At 38.2% G+C, this 18,302-nt stretch overlaps 2 protein-coding genes across 2 annotated transcripts; one reads left to right on the top strand and one right to left on the bottom strand.

Moving 5' to 3' along the window:
* Window positions 1-339: 339 nt before the first annotated feature.
* LOC104450217 (early nodulin-55-1) lies at window positions 340-1,538 on the bottom strand. Its single transcript, XM_010064679.3, has 2 exons — window positions 1,194-1,538; window positions 340-1,074 (listed from the first exon to the last, which is right to left on the bottom strand). Exons 1-2 carry the CDS (start codon window positions 1,516-1,518, stop codon window positions 626-628), a joined length of 774 nt encoding a protein of 257 aa, XP_010062981.2. The 5' UTR covers window positions 1,519-1,538; the 3' UTR covers window positions 340-625.
* Window positions 1,539-5,621: 4,083 nt separating this feature from the next.
* Window positions 5,622-15,465, top strand: LOC104450216 (TBC1 domain family member 17). Its single transcript, XM_010064677.3, has 11 exons — window positions 5,622-6,270; window positions 7,023-7,118; window positions 7,714-7,817; window positions 8,921-9,237; window positions 9,742-9,864; window positions 11,024-11,112; window positions 11,826-11,931; window positions 12,615-12,712; window positions 13,779-14,039; window positions 14,418-14,501; window positions 15,125-15,465. Exons 1-11 carry the CDS (start codon window positions 6,160-6,162, stop codon window positions 15,137-15,139), a joined length of 1,404 nt encoding a protein of 467 aa, XP_010062979.1. The 5' UTR covers window positions 5,622-6,159; the 3' UTR covers window positions 15,140-15,465.
* Window positions 15,466-18,302: the final 2,837 nt, after the last annotated feature.

Raw genomic sequence — 18,302 nt, 5'->3', positions numbered from 1 at the left:
TGCGGTCTTAGATTGACAGATCTATGTTGCCACTGCACAGGGATGTCGGTGGTTGCCGTTTTCGATCATGGCCCATTATGGAGGCGGTGGCCACAATTCTATGATCTAGGGTTTTTCCTTAACTTTTATTTACTTGAATTTTTTAATTTTCAATTTTAAAATTTAATTGAATATTTAATATCTTTGAATCTCATTTTGAAGTGTACAAGATTATAGGGTTTGATATGTCCACATTTATTTTCTAGAGGATATAAATTCTCATTTTATCCTATTCTATCTAAATTATTATGTCCACGACCAAATGCCTTTTTTTGGTGGTAATGAAACATAGGAGATACATTTGAAAGTACAAACCTTGCCAAAAGCAGCTGGAATTTATTTATGTTCCGTATCTACAATATTCTCATACGGTGAGAACAACTCAACACACTTGTGATATGTAAATCAATACAAATTCCTCAATAACAAATGTCGGATGCCGCTCCACCTTGCCCAGATGAAGTAGCTGAGCTTGAAGTGAGAAAAATCACGGAGAAGAAACTGGGGTGGAAAAAAGGGGGCAAAAGAAGGCAATTCAGACAGACAATGAAAATTCAACCCAATATCATGATTCCCAATCCTCTACTTAGAATGCCAGAAGTAGAGTTGAAGCCGCCAATGCTCCAATGGAGCCAGTGAAACCGATGAACACTGAAGTAGCGCCGTTCTTTTTTGCTGGGGTTTCGCTGACGGGAGCCGGAGTTGGATTTATCTCTACCGAACCGGCCGGTGGAGAAGGAGACTCCTCGCCGGAAGGTGCCGGGGATGGGGCAGTGCCGTTATTTGTTGATGGGGATGGTGCAACTGCGCCACCAGTTTTGTTGCTCCTATCAGCCATCACAATAACCACCATCTTCTCATTCTTTTGGCACTTGTCTTTATTTCCGCTGATGAAGTAAAATGGTCCTGAATGGTCGAACTTGAACACGGTGTTGCCATCGGCATATTTGGCCATAGGCGACGCGTCATTGCAGTTGTTGTAGTCGTCTTGGTTCACATATAGCACTGAGTCTTGGCCGGGCGTGTAGTCGAAGACTGCGGGATTAATAGAGAGAACCGACACGTCAAGATGAATTACCGATCATATATGCCGTTTTCACGTAAAGTACATTGCGTTAAACATCAGACTAGTACGGTAAGAAGCATCGACGTACCTAGAGTGTCTCCAATTTGGAAACGTTTTTTCTCTGCCCACTGATTTAAAGCATTTGCATTGGAAGGGACGGTCCAACCGCCGGCATCTCTAACTTTGAACTCGTATGCTTCGCTCCGTGGCACCAGCATCGTCACCCAGAGCAAGACCCCCATCACTTGAAACACTCTCATCGTTTGGCGATCTAATCTCAACATGGGAAGTGCCATTGAAGAATTAGAACAGACGAGCGATTCAGCGAGAAGAAATCTGGAATTTTCTCTTCTGTTTCGGATTGGCATGTGATCTGAGTTCGACAGAGTGGGGTTTTGTAGGCCACCGGCCATGAACTTTGGAAGCTGTGGAGGTGAAGCTTTGGTTGCTTTTCCAGGTTCTGTGATTTCCTTTGGATTTCTTAGCTACTAGTGCAAAGTATATGTGCAATTCCACGTGGTCGGTGTAAACAAATTGTTCTTCGAGCTTCTTTCCGGGCCTACCAACTTTTATTAAACATTGTCCGGCAAGTTTTATTCTTTGCTTTAACATTTGCTTAGAATATTCAAATCTTGTGCGGTGGGTTTCGTTCAATTACATCTGAGCTGTATACACAGCCCTTTTTGGAGGCAAAATCAGGAAACCGGTTGATCTCTGCATTCATCGCTACGGTTGCCGTTGGCTATCTATTTCATCGGAATTACCCCTGCAACAAATATTTTCACTTAAAGTTGTTCACTCTCCAATACTCGGTCAACACGTGTTAGAAAATCCGTCACCTAGTCAACTTTCTCGACACTCTCTGATACTCGAGTTGGAATTCTGATGTATGAGTTTCCGACATGTGATTCCGATATTAAAGTCAATTTTAAAAATTTTAAAAATTCAATAAATGAGAGGTTACAATATATACATGTGAAAAAATAAAACACAATAATAAAAATAATAAATGGAGGAAAAAAAATATAGTCTTATCTTCTCTTTTGACTCCCATTTCTTGTGATACACAATTTATCCTTTAAGTTTTTTTTTTTTTTTTTCCTCATCTTCCAACATATCTAACATGCGAGTTCAGAATAAGGATCAGTTGTTTTTTCACCAAGTTTTATGAATCATTGAAATAGAGTTGAATTTGTCAAATTGAAATAATGAATAATATTAATAAATGGCGGATTAATGTTTTTAGTGTATATTCATTCTAGGCTTTTTTAATAATTTATTTATTCGTGAATTTGATTCAAATTAATTTGATTGAAATAATCGTAAAAATGATAATTTATTATGTATATATAAAAATATATATTTAATATACAACGCGTTCCTAACGTGTCGAAATTATCTGTTTTTTGATAAACGACGTATCGGCGTATCGTGTCGTGTCATATCACGTGTCAATGTCGGTGTTACTTAGTTTATTATAAGGGAACAAGGGTTTTGTGTCAACTTTGAACAAGGATATCTCATGCAATATCAAAATTAGTTTCTCTGATCCAAGAAACATTGTGCAACCTTAGCTGAGTTGGAATTTAATCAACAATAGAGCTTGTAAGTAACAAGGCTATACTCAAATTATGCCAGAGTTCATTCAATGGCACAAATCGAGGATAATATAATGAAATGCCGGAATTTAATTAACGACACTACACTGGGATAATGAGAGAGAATGCTAGAATTTAATCAACATGGTGCACCAAGATAGGGACATGCAACGCCATAACTTAATTAATGACGATGCCCAAGATATAAAAATACGTCAGAATTTAATTGATGATGGGAATCTAAAAGGTACATGTATGGAAATTAAAGTGCAATATAAGGAAAGTAAAAATAAAGAGATAATATTTTGATTGATTTATTAGGGGTCTTCTTTGCCGGATGACTTGTGATATTTATAGTGAAACTTGGTAATCTTTTGGCCGTTGTGGATCTACTGCTCCTAGCTTTGTCCGCCTTCCTTTTTCCTCGCAAATCACTTTATCCACCTTTCCTACAACTGTCTTGATCATGTTCTAGTGGTTATACGGTCATCGATGATTGTTCCATGGATGGGTCTTAAAACAACAATTGCTCCTCCATAATGTGCACATTTATTGCCTATAATTCTGGCATCCTAAGTAATACTTAAAGTGTTTTCATTGAAAATCAGCCATCAAAATCCATTTGAATGGCCACCAACCATCCGTCATCGCAATTTCAATAGCTGAACACATGGCATCTTCTTATATTGCCATGGATTACTAGGTAGTTACCCTTATGCTCATCGATAGTAAAGCATGTCTTAAATACTACTCGTGATCTACACATGATTGCAATATGCTTTTGTCACATTTCTCTCGTGACTAGCACGTGACGACGTGGTCAATTTCAAGTGTCAACATAGCATCAAGCTCTAGTCTTTGGTGTATTTGGTGAGAAATCATTACAAAGGCAAACTCTTGAAATTCTAGATTCATTTGCACTTTTATTAGTAGATTGCTGGGAGCATACGTTCTAGCATTGGATCCTTAATGAGCTTCTGAGGTCAAAAGCTTTGTGAGCGAGTCCTGTTGCTTTCACGTTATGCCTTGACTCTTCTGTTCATCATTTTGGAGCATGGAAAGGGCGCTCAAGACTCTGGCGAACGTTGATTGGCACGGAGAAGGTATGATCAGGTCAATTTAGAGATCTCATCTTGCGCACCTAATCCTTTTTCCATTCTCTTAGGACATGTCCATGATGGCGACAGTACATTCCTTTACCAAATGTGTTGATGTAAAAAGCTTAATCATGAAAATGGTGGGTTTTTTTTTTTTTTTTTTTTTTCTTTTTGCAAATCAAATTATCGAGATACCATCGTGGTGCGGTTGGCCTATTAGCGTAGGACTCACTCTCGAGTGATTTGATGCCCCCTGGTCAATAGGTTCGAAACCCCAATTGCTCCTCGGCCTCAGAAACTCTTTCATTCCTCTGCAATGTAGGTTCGACCGTGTGATGACATAAGATAACATTAACTCAACTTCCACCGCTACGAAGCGACAATGACGGGTTCTCTTGAAATGAAATATAATTATGACTCAAATCAAATAGTGAAAAATGGTGGCCACCATGCGAGCCGGCCCATATGCCAAGCTTGGCAGTAGTGTCCCGACATTTTATTCTAAATTATTTTTTTTATTAAGGAAAAATTTAAAAGGTTAAATTAATTTTTCATTTTATAATGTGAGGAATAATTAAAAACTATTTTGTGAAAAATAATGAAAGACACTCGTTTAACTAAATATGAACAAAGTACAAGTGCATCTTCTAATTTGAATAAAAATATATAACTATGGAAATAACCATTATATGCAAATTACATCCAAGAAAATGTATAATATGCTAATCTTTAATCTATTGTGAGAGTAACAGTTTATTATGAACAACAAAAAATTAAATAAGAAATAATTATAAATTGTTGTTGGACCTACTCTTTTAAAAATGTGTGGTTTTGTTTTTTTTTTTTTTTTTTTTGTCAATTAGTTTTCCTTTACTCGTAATCTAACTTTTACTTTGAGGCTTTTGCCCCGTCTTCGTACACAGCATGAAAGTCGAAATTTAATCTTCTTCACCCTAACGGTCTTGAGATATGGGAATTCAAACCCTCCACCTTATCTTTTCATATTAAAAGGTGCCCACTGAAGCAAACATAAGTGATTGAATGTGTAGTTCACAACAAACTGCTATTTTCACAATTCCAAAACGATTGTTATGCTAATAAAGCTTGGGTAGAAATTCAAGGAGCTCATCATCATTCATCACCTCTTCTTGCCCTTTTATTCATTAAGGGAAAAAAAAAATCAAATTATCAAGATATATAAATTGGATTGAACTGTCAAGTTTCATGGCCAAGTGATATACATCGAGGTCTGCTCGCATCGGCTGGGTAAAGATGGTCTCATCATTAAAGATCGAAGCTGGGCAAATGGAGCGGTTAGATAAGATGAAAGACATAAAGGTGCTCATCGACTGGGGCCACCGTTGTTGCCGGGGGCATCTCGTGCATTGCAGCTTCGTATATTGTTCTTACATGTTCTCTCTCTCGCTCTCTCGCCCGGAGTCTTGCCCCCCTTTTCATGTCTTCTTCCTGACATCTGTACCGCGAAAAGGGTACTACCGAACTACGTGGGTAGAAGAGGAACACTCGAGTACCCCTATCCATTCAAGAAACAAAGAGGATCCGAGTTGATTACACCGTGGATGACCAACAAAAATCTCGCCTTTCCTCCTCCTCGATATTCAAAATCTAAAAGGGTATAAATTACGAAAGAAAAGCAACTTCATTTCAAGGCATCAGTCGAGATAAAATCAGCAAATTTCCCAGTCGTTTTCTCTTTCGGATCCGGGAGAGGGAGGGAGCGGGTCGAGGGTCTTTTTCTGGGCCCGAATGGAGAGACAGAGACAGAGACAGAGACAGAAAATGGAGGACGAAGGAGGGAGGGACGGAGGTGGCAAAAATAAGGAAGACGAGGAACCGACCGAATCAATGAGGCGGGGGGTGGGATCAGTTCCAGGAGCTAAATTTAGACACAGCGGGGCGCGTTTTAAGTTACCGCATTAACCGGCGTTGCGTTTCTTGGGTCGGGAGACGGTCATAACGAACGCTTACCCCCCAAAAAAATTAGTACTTCCCAACGGCCAACCGCCGCCGCCCGCGGCCGCCACCTCACACGCCTGTTGACCAGGCATCGCCGAACGCCACCGCATTGTCCCTTCCAGCAACTCCGGCGTCCACCTAATAAACAACCTTTTTCCCGCAACAGAAGCATTAAAAAAAGAAAGACCGAATAAAAAAAAGGGGGAAATTATTCGCTTCTGGTTTTGTTCTGCGTCGAAGTGATTGCCGGACTTGGTCTCGCCGTCGCACCGTGTGTTCCGGTTCTGATTGGCGTTTCGGGAGAAGGGTTCGTCGTCTAGCTGCTCGGAACGTTCCGGTTTTTATTTCGCTTGATCGCGTCTCTGCATTGTGAAAAGACTGCATGGAGTTTCGTGTTCCGGCGATCTGGAGAGATCCTGGAGCTCCGGCCGATTCTTTCTACGAGGTCCGGCCGGAATGCACCGACGTTCCCAAGACGCGCTTCAGGATCAAGGTTCGCATCGTTGTTTTTCTTTCGTTTCTTGGATTCTGCTATTTTTTAGGACTGATGCGTCTTTCTATGTTGAGAATATTTCGCAATGTGCTTTTTTGGGGCGTCGGTATTGTTTTGCTGTTTGCTTGAAGAGTGCGAGCGAATGAGGATGTGATTTAGGAAATGCTGGTGTGAATTAGCAAGTGCCGAATCTTGACACCATACAGCATTATCATTTACCTTGTTGAGTTTGAGAAGAAAAGTATTTGAAATGTAGTTCTTTGAGTGCGCTTATCACATTGTTCATGAGGTTTGAAGAAGGTGGGTGCCGGTTCAATGGTTTCTCTTGCAAGATTTCGAACTTCTACTGCTCCTTGTGACGGCTCTGTGATATTACTTGTATTTCTTTCTGTTAAATTCTAATTGTTGTTTAGAGTGCGTGTGTGTGTGCACGTGTGTGCGTAAAATTACCTTTCTCACTTTGAGTGACTACCATTCAAAGTCTTGTGAGGGAAAAGTCCAATTGGTAAACCTTCGCATTGCTGACTGTTCAGTAAAATTTTGTGTACTTTCAAAAGAGAGGTCCCTCCCAAAACAGTTATCCAGCAAACTGTTATGACACTGGTTCCATGAGAATAAGAGGTTTACAATCTATAAAAATCCATACGCTCCCAAGCCCCAGTACTATACTATGACCTGAAATGGTCTTTTTGTGCCTTTTCTACTGTTCATATCAAAGTGGCTAATTCTTGCTGCTTTTCATGCTCATTTAGGCTGGGAAAACTTTAAGTGCAAGAAAATGGCACGCTGCGTTTTCTCCAGAAGGGCATCTGGATATAGGCAAGACGTTAAGCCGAATTCAACATGGGGTAAGCATAATCTCATGATCTGAGCTTGAGGAGATTATTTAAGCGATTGCTTTTTCCCAAGGAAGCAATAATTGTTATAAACTAACATTTAAAACCTTAGCCTCCTCGTGGAGCATTTGCTTGAACTTTGATCTAGCTGCTATACGTGGGGAGAACATATTTCAAATTAACTTTACATATGATGGTTATTTCATGCTATCTTACATTTTTTTTTCCTTTTGAAATCGTTCCTCCAGGCTGCTTTATGCATGTGCATATTAGGATGTTAAGTCTTTCTTGTAAGTCACCAGCCATGGATGGGATCCATGATTGCAATAGATTGTAGAAAATGGAACTACAAAGATTTTGGTGCATGGCCTTTGATATTTGTTTGTCTACTTTATGAGAATTTGCTTTGTCCTCATACCTTGTTCAAAATATAGCAGGGACATTTATTAATATTTGAGGTGTTTTTGTGCCTTTAGCTTATCTTTCCTTACCTGCCTTCCAGATACTTTTGTCGTTATACTTTCCTACCTGACGTTTTTCTCGCTTCTATTAATAACATCAGTTCTTGATGCTTTTGTACTCCTTCTCTACTTGTTATATACATTAGGGTATTCATCCATCAATTAGAGGAGAAGTATGGGAATTTCTACTTGGGTGTTATGATCCAAAGAGCACGTTTGACGAACGTGAACAGATACGGCAACGTCGAAGGTACTGTAATATAGCTGCTCAACTGGAGCTATGTGTTTTCTTCATCACTTAGTCTTTCCATTGATCTCCCTGTTGACTTGGTGAGGGGAGAATTTCCTGTTACATCACTGGCCTTGAAATTGAAAGTAGGTTCTTTCTTGCCTGTATATGTTCAATTTTTAATAGTCAGAAATGCAGCTCTTAAAATTGGAAGTGGAAACTTTCTTACTTGTAGTCGTCAGCTTCTAATCCAGTGATGCGAGCAGATTTTACTGTCATGGTGTGCATATACATATCACTGATTCCTCTGTCCATACTTCCTGGATATGAATTAATATTCCATACTTCCCGACCATTAAACTATTATAATTTAATTCTCAAGAATTTTTTTCCCATTATTTATTTATTTTTTTAGGTCATTTTGAACACGGATAGAATGTTGACTCTTCTCTGTTAGGAGAGCAAGCTCCGCTGGGTGCAGTACAAACTGAATCTCAGTTCTTCAGTGTATTATATTCGTGTTGGTTTTGTCAACTCAAAATAATGTCAAATTTGGGGTCCCTTTAGTGCCAACAATGGTTCATATCTGGGATTACCTTTTAGAAATCCTTGGCTTGACCCTTGAGACACTTGTGTTTCTCTGAATAAATTCATATTAGCTATTATTACCTTATGAGGAGTTAAAGTGCACTGGACTTGATGGTCTCTCTCTAAACTTGCTCATTGTGCATTTCTGAGCAAAGAAAGTACAAGTCCTATTAGCATATTAAGCATTCCCATTGACAAGTACAGGCCACGAAGCCACCTGTATTACTGTATCAATGGGCAAGTTGATTACCATGTTGCTTTTCTCCGAATTTTGAACAATTTCTTAACTAGATTTATCAGGGTGAATGATCAATAATAAAGGAGAAAATGATTGGGTAATTACGACATTTCTTGTTGTTACTTATATTGAATGTTTCAGAACAGAGCATGAACTTGAATCTCCCTTGCGCCACACTTATGGTTATTTAATTAGCTTGGTCATTGCTTAAGTCAACAACATCTGTTTTAGGTTTTAGACATTAAATTACCTTTTTTACATGACATCATCAACCACAAATCTTTCTTCTCGTTTTCAGGGTTCAATATGCAAGGTGGAAGGAAGAGTGCCACAATATGTTCCCTCTTATTGGAAGTGGTAGGTTTGTAACTGCGCCTATAATTACTGAGGATGGTAAGGCAGTCCAAGATCCTATAGTACTCCTCCAAACAAATCCACATGGAGCAGTTTTGACTCCTCAAAATACTTCTCAAGCCACAACTGGCATAGCAACAAATGGTACTGCGTCTGCTTCCATGGAGCCAGAATTTTCCTTTGTGGAAACATTACAACCCTCAAGCCATGTTATTTTGGACAAAAAAGAAATCCAATGGAAGCTCACATTACATCAGATAGGTTAGTTGGAATTTAATGCACTGTGTCTCCATTTATTTATGTTCGAATGGACCGTGAAGATTGTTTTCAATGGGGAATATGCTCTTCTATTGTCCCCATCCCCCTTCCTGTAGTTTTCCTTAGTTTTGTTGATACAAAAAGGGTGTATAGTGTCACTACTTACAAGCGAGTGGATATGCTTCTTGCGGATGAGAAATTTCTTTCTTAAATCTACTCTTTACTGCAATTATGTATTTTTCACCATGCTTTTCCTTGTTTTTTCTGATTGAGAGAGAGCCTGATCATTAGACCCTTAGCATTAAACTTTGATATAAAAAGAGTGAGAACTTATGTTTTCACATTAACTGTTCCATTTCATTTGTTCTCGTTTACTAAATTAAACTTTTACAGTAAACTTTTCACCAAAAAAAAAAAAAAAAAACTTTTACAGTAAAGTTTTACAGTATACTGTAACTTATTTGTTCCAACTGTTTGATTCCATGTTCTATATGAAATTTCTGCTAGGTCTCGATGTTGTTCGCACAGACAGGCCATTGGTGTTCTATGAAAAGCAAGAAAACTTGTCAAAGCTTTGGGATATTCTAGCAATTTATGCCTGGATAGACAAAGATGTTGGCTACTGTCAAGGTGACTACTTTGTTGAACTTTCATGTCTTGATAGGAAATGATGAATGATTGTGGCTACATATTACTATGGCTGCATGCACTAAGTTTTGTCCTGTTTCGCATTGAGCAATCAATTTGCCAGTGTTGCACTCATCATCAGGGATATGTTCCTAATTTTGTGAAGCATGTTCTGCTAATCTTTTAATACCTTGGTTGTTGTGCATTATGCTTGCATGTTCATTTGACCAAATTCCTTTTCAGTATGAGGAAGTACCAGTAATTCTTAAAGTTCTAATTTCAGTATGAGCATATGCATAAGGGAATAGTTCTCCAAATATGATCTTAAAGAATGAGCTTTGTCTGACTGGTCCTATGTTATTTGCTTCCAGTCTCTACAGAATTAGTGGCTTTGTGCCATGAAAATAATGTTATTCAGAACAATCATTTTGAAGTTGAATTATTTCTTTTTATTCGCTGTTTTTCCCATATATCTGTAAATTAGTTAAAAATTATTTCTAAAGAAATCAAAAGAACATGAATTTTCTGCCCTTCTAGTTTTAGGCTGTGCAATGCTCTGTAATAACATCATGACTGTGTCTCACGATTTTGGGTCAGCCAAATTTAGCGGTGTATGGAGAAGTAGCTGATGAGACGCAGCATAATGCAGTTTGATCTCCTAGCTTTACTATGCCAATGAATCTCTATGCTAACTGGAACATTAAGGATATACTGTGGTTGTTCACAAAGAATAAACAAATCATTAGTCTTGGCACTGCAATCCAACAATCATCTCCCCTGAAGTTTCTGTAACTTTCATCCATCAATTTCCTGATTGATACATCATACTTGTACTTTCACCTGCATCAGTGAACACTAACCTCTAGGAAATAGCTAACACAAACTTAGTCCTGTTAGGTTCTCCTGGTTTATATATATCCATTTGGACAATATTACAGAAATTTCAATTCTTGAACGGTAAAAAAGAGTATTTCTGTGAAAGCTGCTGCATTTCTCTCTCAACATGAAAATCAAGTTGTCTGCAGAGGAGACTTGACATGGAAAAATATGGAATATTTGAACATATTTTGAGTCCCTAGTTTCCCAACCTCCTGCTGCATAGTGGGTGATGTTTGTTGTCCGCAATTAACTGAAGCTTGAGGATGATGGGTGACAATAACAGGAATGAGCGATCTCTGCTCCCCAATGATAATGCTTCTCAACGATGAAGCTGATGCATTTTGGTGCTTCGAACGGTTAATGCGCAGATTGGTATGTCTCTCTCTCTCTCTCTCTCTCTCTGTTAGAAAGTCCAACCCAAAAGCTTAAGCAGATAGGTGGAGGGATACTACATGAATATAAAAAGCATTTAGGATCCGTTGTCAAGCGATGTGGGACAATATTTATTTTAACACCCCCTCTCACGTGTAGAGGGAGTCGAATTGTGAGATGCACGTGGAATTTTTTTTAGCACGCACCTTTGCTTAAGGGATAACTAGCTCTAATACCATGTTAGAAAGTCCAATCCAAAAGTTTAAGTTGATAGATGGAGGGATACCACATGATTATAAAGAGCATTTAGGATCCGTTATCAAGCGATGTGGGATAATATTTACTTCAACACTCTCTCTCCCTCTCCCTCTAGGGATCATTCATTATGCTGTAATGCCTACATCATGTACATGTTTGGGAATGCATATCTGTTTTATGCAGGCCTGTGCATGTGCATTCGCATCTGCTCTTCTTGTGCATTTCATTTCATCCCCCACCCCAACACCCCCCCAAAAAAAAAAAAAAAAAAAAAAAACCAAAACAGAAAAGAGGGAGATTGTTCCGATATTGGGCCTTGCTATGAAGTTGAATAGAGCTGCTTTATGTTTTTCTTTAGGATAAAATACAATTTTTTTTTTAATAGAATTGTTATACTCTCTTCACGGACTTAGGATCAATAATATTTACATGTATTCTTCTTCGTGATTTTTAAGCGAGGAAATTTCAGATGCACTGAGAGCTCTGTTGGGGTGGAGGCACAACTTGGTAACTTGGCTGCTATTACTCAAGTTATTGATCCGAAACTTCATCAGCATATAGGTATTACCACAATTAAGTTCTCATATGACTCATAATTAGCAATTTGAGTTAGTTAGGCGATATGGTGCATTGTGAAAGGTTGTAGCACAGTCATAAGAGCACTAGATGATGTGATTTTGGCCTATCATAGGGCCTACTTAAGATGAGACATGCTCTGTGTACTGTTTTGTGTCTCAGATGCTGGCTTTGACTGGAGTTATCTACTAGTTCGTGGATTATTTGCTTTCCTAATCATGCTAACCTCCCAATTCTATGAATTTCCTAAGCTTCCCAGTTGAAGCTCTAGCCTCTGGGGGTGCGTACATAGAGAATGAGGACGGCATGTGCAGAGCTTCCACTTTGCACATTCCATAGATAGTCTTGCATAGCCTTTCCTCAAAACCAAATATACCGTTTGATATAATAGATCATGTGGCTATTCGGAAAACCACCCTAACAATACTGTTGATTGCCAAAGAGGTGATTGTGACTCTGATCTGACAGATTTAAGTGCTCCCTCAATTCTTAGAACCATCCTCTATGGTACTGTAATTCTTTATTCTTTCTCGTATCCATGATGCATCTTATGTTCTAAACTTGAAACTATGTTAGCTGAGATGGTGCCATGTGTTCTTGTATATTCTTGGTTACATTAAATGTCACTTTTGGAAACTTAAGATGCCTGTTTTCCTGATGGTGCACAGAAACACTGGGTGGAGGAGACTATCTTTTTGCTTTCCGAATGATTATGGTTTTGTTCCGTCGAGAATTTTCATTTGGTGACTCTTTGTATCTTTGGGAGGTACCTTTTAAATCCACACACCTCTTTTATCTATATTGTCTATGCTCCTTTGTTTATTATCATTACTGAAATATTGACTATTATGGACCACTGAGGCCAAGCCTTTCTGACTGAGATGCATCAAGTTTTTGGTGCCCAAGACACTTGTAAACCAATGCTATTAACCAATAGATACATTGAGAGTTTGTTTATGATATGACCTAACTGCTGCCTGCATTTAATGTTGAGACAAAACATCCCAATTGTCCCTGTTTAAGGCATTACTTTTATAGGTATATTATTCAGATTCCATGATTAGAAGAAACTGCTCTGCATAGTGATGCCTAATTTTACAGCAATTATTCTCATATAAGCTTGACTTTGCTCTCTGTCAACATCCTCATATATGTTTCCTCCTAAATTAAGTTTTACAAGCTTCTAATAAGTTAGCAATTCCTTTTCCAGTCCATCTGGGCAATGATGCCACTTTCTGTGGCTAAGCACCGTTAAATAGCAAATTCTCATGTATGCTGGTCGAGAATCAGATAAGAATGTCCAACCATAGTGTTTTTACTTAATTTCTGGTCTAACTGGCTCTGCTCTTCAACATATTCAACATCTGCTTCATACTTGTTTGGTTAGATGCCAGTACATTTCTTTAAATTTTGCCGCGGGGCGGCCTTTTGGGGGGGATTTATGGGTAGCTGTAATTGAGTGTAACATATTGTGATGATACATGTCAGATTCTCCTGGGGAAATTGGTGTAATTTTTTTTTTGCCTGAGCTTACCTAGAGATGCTGAGTGGTGTTGAAGTACTAGCTTATGAACTCTGTTACGCACTTAGCTGCTTCTGCTTGAACGGACTTGTGCTAGCATGAATTTGGTACCTTCGTGTGTCCATTTTTTCCTTCCCATTCACTCTTGGCTATCTTTACAAGTAGGAATGACCAAAGACATATCAAGTTCTCTTCCACCCCATTTGTCTGACCTGTTTTTGTTACAGAAATGTTTACATCATCCTTCATTCTTTTCATTTTATATTTCTTTAGCATTGATGTATAAAAGAATTAGTGACTTATATTACAGATGATGTGGGCCTTGGAATATGACCCAGACTTATTCTCTATGTATGAAGAGCCTGATTTAGCTGGTGAAAAAGCTGATGGGCCTAAAGGAAAAGCCAAGTCAATACGACAGTGTGGGAAGTTTGAGAGAGAAAATATGAGAAACGGAGCAAAGAACTCTGATGCCCCTCTGCCCATCTCTATTTTCCTTGTTGCCAGTGTCTTGAAAGATAAGAGCTCAAAGCTCTTGCAAGAAGCTCGGGGCCTGGATGATGTCGTTAAGGTCAGCTTAATAAAGTTGAGACCCTTATTGGAGCTTTGAGTTTGCTGTTATCTATTTAGAAGTGTAGACAAGCATACCAATTCATTGTGGCAAAATGAAAATGTTTGACTAGATCACTATACAGTATACCTAGTTATCATAAAATTAGCTTTAGGACTCACTGCAAGATGATTAGATTCTTCTTTCTTTGAGAAGATGATACTTGGAATTATACCTTTAGGGATATTGTTTCAAGTGAAAGCATCAGTTCTCTGTGGATGATTGGTAAATTAGGATGAGTTTTTTCTCTCTTATATGATGCAATGCACATGACATTTTATACTATCTAACTTCAACCTGTTGTCTATATAAATGATTATCCATTTTATCCCTCTACAGATTCTAAATGACATGACTGGAAATCTGGATGCAAAAAAGGCCTGCAGTGGGGCTATGAAACTTCACAAGAAGTATTTAAAAAAGGTACCGTCTTCTCATTTTTTTCTATATGTGACTCTCTGGTATCACCTACTCAGTTTCTCTTTTCTTTAATTGCTGGCTTTGATCTGACATGGAGTTGACGTAGCCTAGAAGTTTAACTGGTTACGTGACAGTCAGAGTTACTACGTAGCCAAATTTGGTTCAGCAGTTCATTTTTCTATGATGTTTTTTTACCTTCCAACGAATGGTCCTGTTAAACAAAATGAGACCGTTACAAAACAATGTCGTTGAAATTATTGAGTTGCCTAATCTGCTTAACTTTATGATACTTCCAGCCGAAGATTATACTTTGAACCAAAATTCTGCCCAAAACAAATTTAATTTTGTCTTTGTTAATTTGACCAATATAATCCATTCCATTATCTTAAGCGGATGTCAGGGTGATTACAAGTTTTCTTTTCCTCTCAAGAGAAGAACACAGTATGAGAGTTGTGACGAACTAGTTTAAAAGGGTCAATTTAAAATGTCATTGTAGTTTAAAATCAAGCACGACGAGATGGTCTTTAGCGAGAAAAAGAAGAAACGACGGGAAGGCGATCAAACATATCCGCTGTTGAATAGCTTTCGATGCTACCTCTAACAACTCCTGTATCATTTTTCTTCAGGCTAAGAAGCCATAGCAAAAACTGAAGCATCCCCGAGATTCGATGGGAAAAAGAAAAAAGAGGAACTGTTCATGCTGTGCATTGATTTTGGTGGAGGAGTTATATGTCGATAATTCGGACATGCTATATCTGTAGACTCAAGTGTCGCAGTCGGCTTATGATTCCGGAGGAGTTGTACAAATATCTGAGTGTATCTCTCTGTATTCGTAAAGAAAGACTAACAAAAGACAACTGCCTACTTGAACTGATAACTATCTTGTATATCAGTTCCTCATATATTCCATGTCTCCATTGGAGCAATCTCTAATAAAAACAGTCTCCCAATATGTTTTTTCTTCTAAGAGTAATCTAGGCCAAAGGTTGTCAAATGTGTTCAATTATTCAAGAAACTATCTCTCCATTTCTTGGTGATGAATTGGACATAAGCGAGCACGTTGATCATGGTGGGATGGCCTGTTCCGCGGTGGTATTACCACGAAAGGGAATGGTTCTATACCTATTGCATTTTTTTCAATTTAGTATTAAATCCTTTTTTTTGTTTATTAATTTAATCATAAACCTTTTGTAATTGTGTCAATTTAGTCAATTTAACTAAATTTGGTTGGTTGACAGACGTTGTCGCAATAATTTTTTAATAATATTTTATTTTAGTCAAATTTATTTATTAACTTTTTTTTTTTTTTCTTTTTCTTTTTTTTTTCTTTTTGGCCAATCGTCGGACTGGCAGAGGCAACAGCCAGTGAGGAGCCAACAACCTCACTAGCTCCTCGTTGGCCACTAGCGAGGCCTCACCATTGTGGGTGAGCTCACCTCACCTAGATTTGGCAAGGGCGAGCCTCACCATCACGACATTGGGCGAGCTCATCCTCGCCTAGCGATGATGAGGCCTTGTTGGCCAAAAGAAGAAGAAGAAAGAAAAATAAAAGAAAAATTAATAAAATATCCAAATGAAATAGAATATTATTAAAAAATATCATGACAGGGTTGATTGACAAGTCAAATTTAGCTAAATTCACTTAATTTTCATAATTATAAAAAATTTAGAACTAAATTGAAAAAATTGAAATGATTTAGGATTGTTTTGATAATTTTCTCTACCACAGAAAGAAATAGAAAAATTCTTCTTTTTTTTTTTTTTTTTGGTCTTCCTTCTTTGGAATCATTTATTTCCTCTCTAATAACAACTGGAATTTAACACTAATGTAATCATTTTTCCGAATCTTTTATCATTATCATTCTTTTTTTTCTTTCTCTTTAATTGATTTCGGAATTTTAACACAACTCGTTTTCTTCTTTTAAAACTAAAAACATCATATCGGCAACCATGTTGCCGTAAATGAGTATGACAATCTATGTAGCACCGATACTCTCCGGGAGCCTTCGCATCATGTTCAACACTCCGACACCTCCCAACATGCTTCGACACGCGGTCAACGAGTGTTAAAAAATTCGACACATGGTCAACTCTCTCCGACACGTGAGTCCGAAATTTGACACATGATTCTAACACGCACGAGTCAATTTTGAAAATCTTCAATACTTGAGGGATTAAAATGTAAATATACAAATCACCGCTCGCAGCGGCAACGCTGACTTTGGGCTATCTCCCCCTCACGAAGGGGAGAAGTTTGGACCCTAGCGTTGTCGTTAGGGATTCTTAAGCGTGATGCCGTGGTGGTGGGTCCTATGCTAGCGTCACCGAGAGTTTACGTCGAGCGCCATTGGCTGGCGACGGTTTCTCTAGTCCCAAAAAAAAAAAAAGTAAATATACAAAAAGGGGGGGGAGGGCTGGTGGTTGGGCACCTCTGCTATTGTCATCGTTGGAAGGGGCTGGTGACCTCCCTCACCGGCGGGTGAGGCCAAGGGCCGATGAGGCTCGCCCGAATCGGGTGACGCCACACCCTCATTTGGGCCCGGCGAGGGTCGTCGGCCCTTGCGTGGGGCTGAGGAGGTTCGTTAGCCACAAGCAAAGGCCAGCGTCGCCCAGATCTGGGCAAGCCTCACCCGGGCCGACAAGGGTTGCCCTCCCTCTGCCGCCTCGCCAGCCCCCTCCGTGGTTGGGCACGTTGCGACGAGGGCAACAAAGATCGGCATGCCCGGCCACGACCTTGGCTATTTTTTATTTTTATTTTTTTCAGCAGTTTTGTTTTTTTAGAATTATTTTGGCTTTTTGAAAGGTCTTTTACTATGAAAGAAGTGATACAAAAATGCTACACCCGATAAATAAATAAATTTCAAATTATTATTTCAGCATTTTTCTTTAAACAATGTTTTTTCCCCTCTAAATCTTATGTATTATTGTAATAAAATGCAGTTAAATTTGTCAAATTAAAATAATTAAAGATATTACAAAATATTGAATTAATATTTTTAGTGTAAATTATTATTATTATTATTATTATTATTATTATTATTATTATTATTATTTATATATAAAATATATTTAATATATAACGTGTCGAAATTCTCTAGTTTTAAAAAATGACGTGTCGATGTATCGTATAATGTTGTGTCGCGTGTTGCATGTCGGTATTACATAGATGATAATGACAAAAGGCCTTGATTGTCCAAGTTACATGAATCAATGGATTTGATTAATAAAAATTCGGTAAATGGGCGACTTAGTTGCACAAAGGACATAAATTAAGAGACCGAATACGAAATTGTGCCATTAAAAAAATGCACAGTACAAATTAATGCTAAAGTGCATTAATGTTTCTATTAGTGGGAAACGATTATTTCTTCTAATTAATGCAAGTAATAGTGCAAAGGTAATTTTTTTTATGTGCACCTTAAGTGAGGCTGTTTTCTCAAAAAGTCCTCAACACGGGCATTGATTCAAATAATGTCTTGAACTGACAAACTCAATCCCAAATAAGACTCTAAATTCATTGGCCGGCTAGTTTGCCTGTGCAACTCATTAACTTATTACAGTGGCAACATTAGAGGCAGTGTTGCTGCATGTTTTTTTTCTGTCGAAAGTACAAATCAGAAGTTCCCTTGTGCTCGTGACAGAGGCTATTCTTGTTAAAATCAACTGGAAATTTATTTTAGTCCGAAAAATTGTTTCTTTGTAAATATTATAAAAAAAAAAGTTCGAGGAAAATTTTCAATGAATACTCTTGGAGTACTTATTAAGTGACAAACTAAGGAGATACTACTGTTGATGTACTAGTGC

Source organism: Eucalyptus grandis, chromosome 6, assembly GCF_016545825.1.
Source record: "Eucalyptus grandis isolate ANBG69807.140 chromosome 6, ASM1654582v1, whole genome shotgun sequence".
In the NCBI taxonomy this organism is placed as follows: Eukaryota; Viridiplantae; Streptophyta; class Magnoliopsida; order Myrtales; family Myrtaceae; genus Eucalyptus; species Eucalyptus grandis.
Note: the sequence above shows the minus strand (reverse complement) of the source record. Positions and strands in the feature narration are given on the sequence as shown.

Coding starts and splice junctions, on each gene's coding strand:
- LOC104450217 (XM_010064679.3), bottom strand. CDS start 1,518: ATGGCCGGTGGCCTACAAAACCCCACTCTGTCGAACTCAGATCACATG. Junction 1,075..1,193: donor CCAAATTGGAGACACTCTAG/GTACGTCGATGC, acceptor TTAATCCCGCAG/TCTTCGACTACACGCCCGGC.
- LOC104450216 (XM_010064677.3), top strand. CDS start 6,160: ATGGAGTTTCGTGTTCCGGCGATCTGGAGAGATCCTGGAGCTCCGGCC. Junction 7,818..8,920: donor CAGATACGGCAACGTCGAAG/GTACTGTAATAT, acceptor TCTCGTTTTCAG/GGTTCAATATGCAAGGTGGA. Junction 9,238..9,741: donor GCTCACATTACATCAGATAG/GTTAGTTGGAAT, acceptor AATTTCTGCTAG/GTCTCGATGTTGTTCGCACA.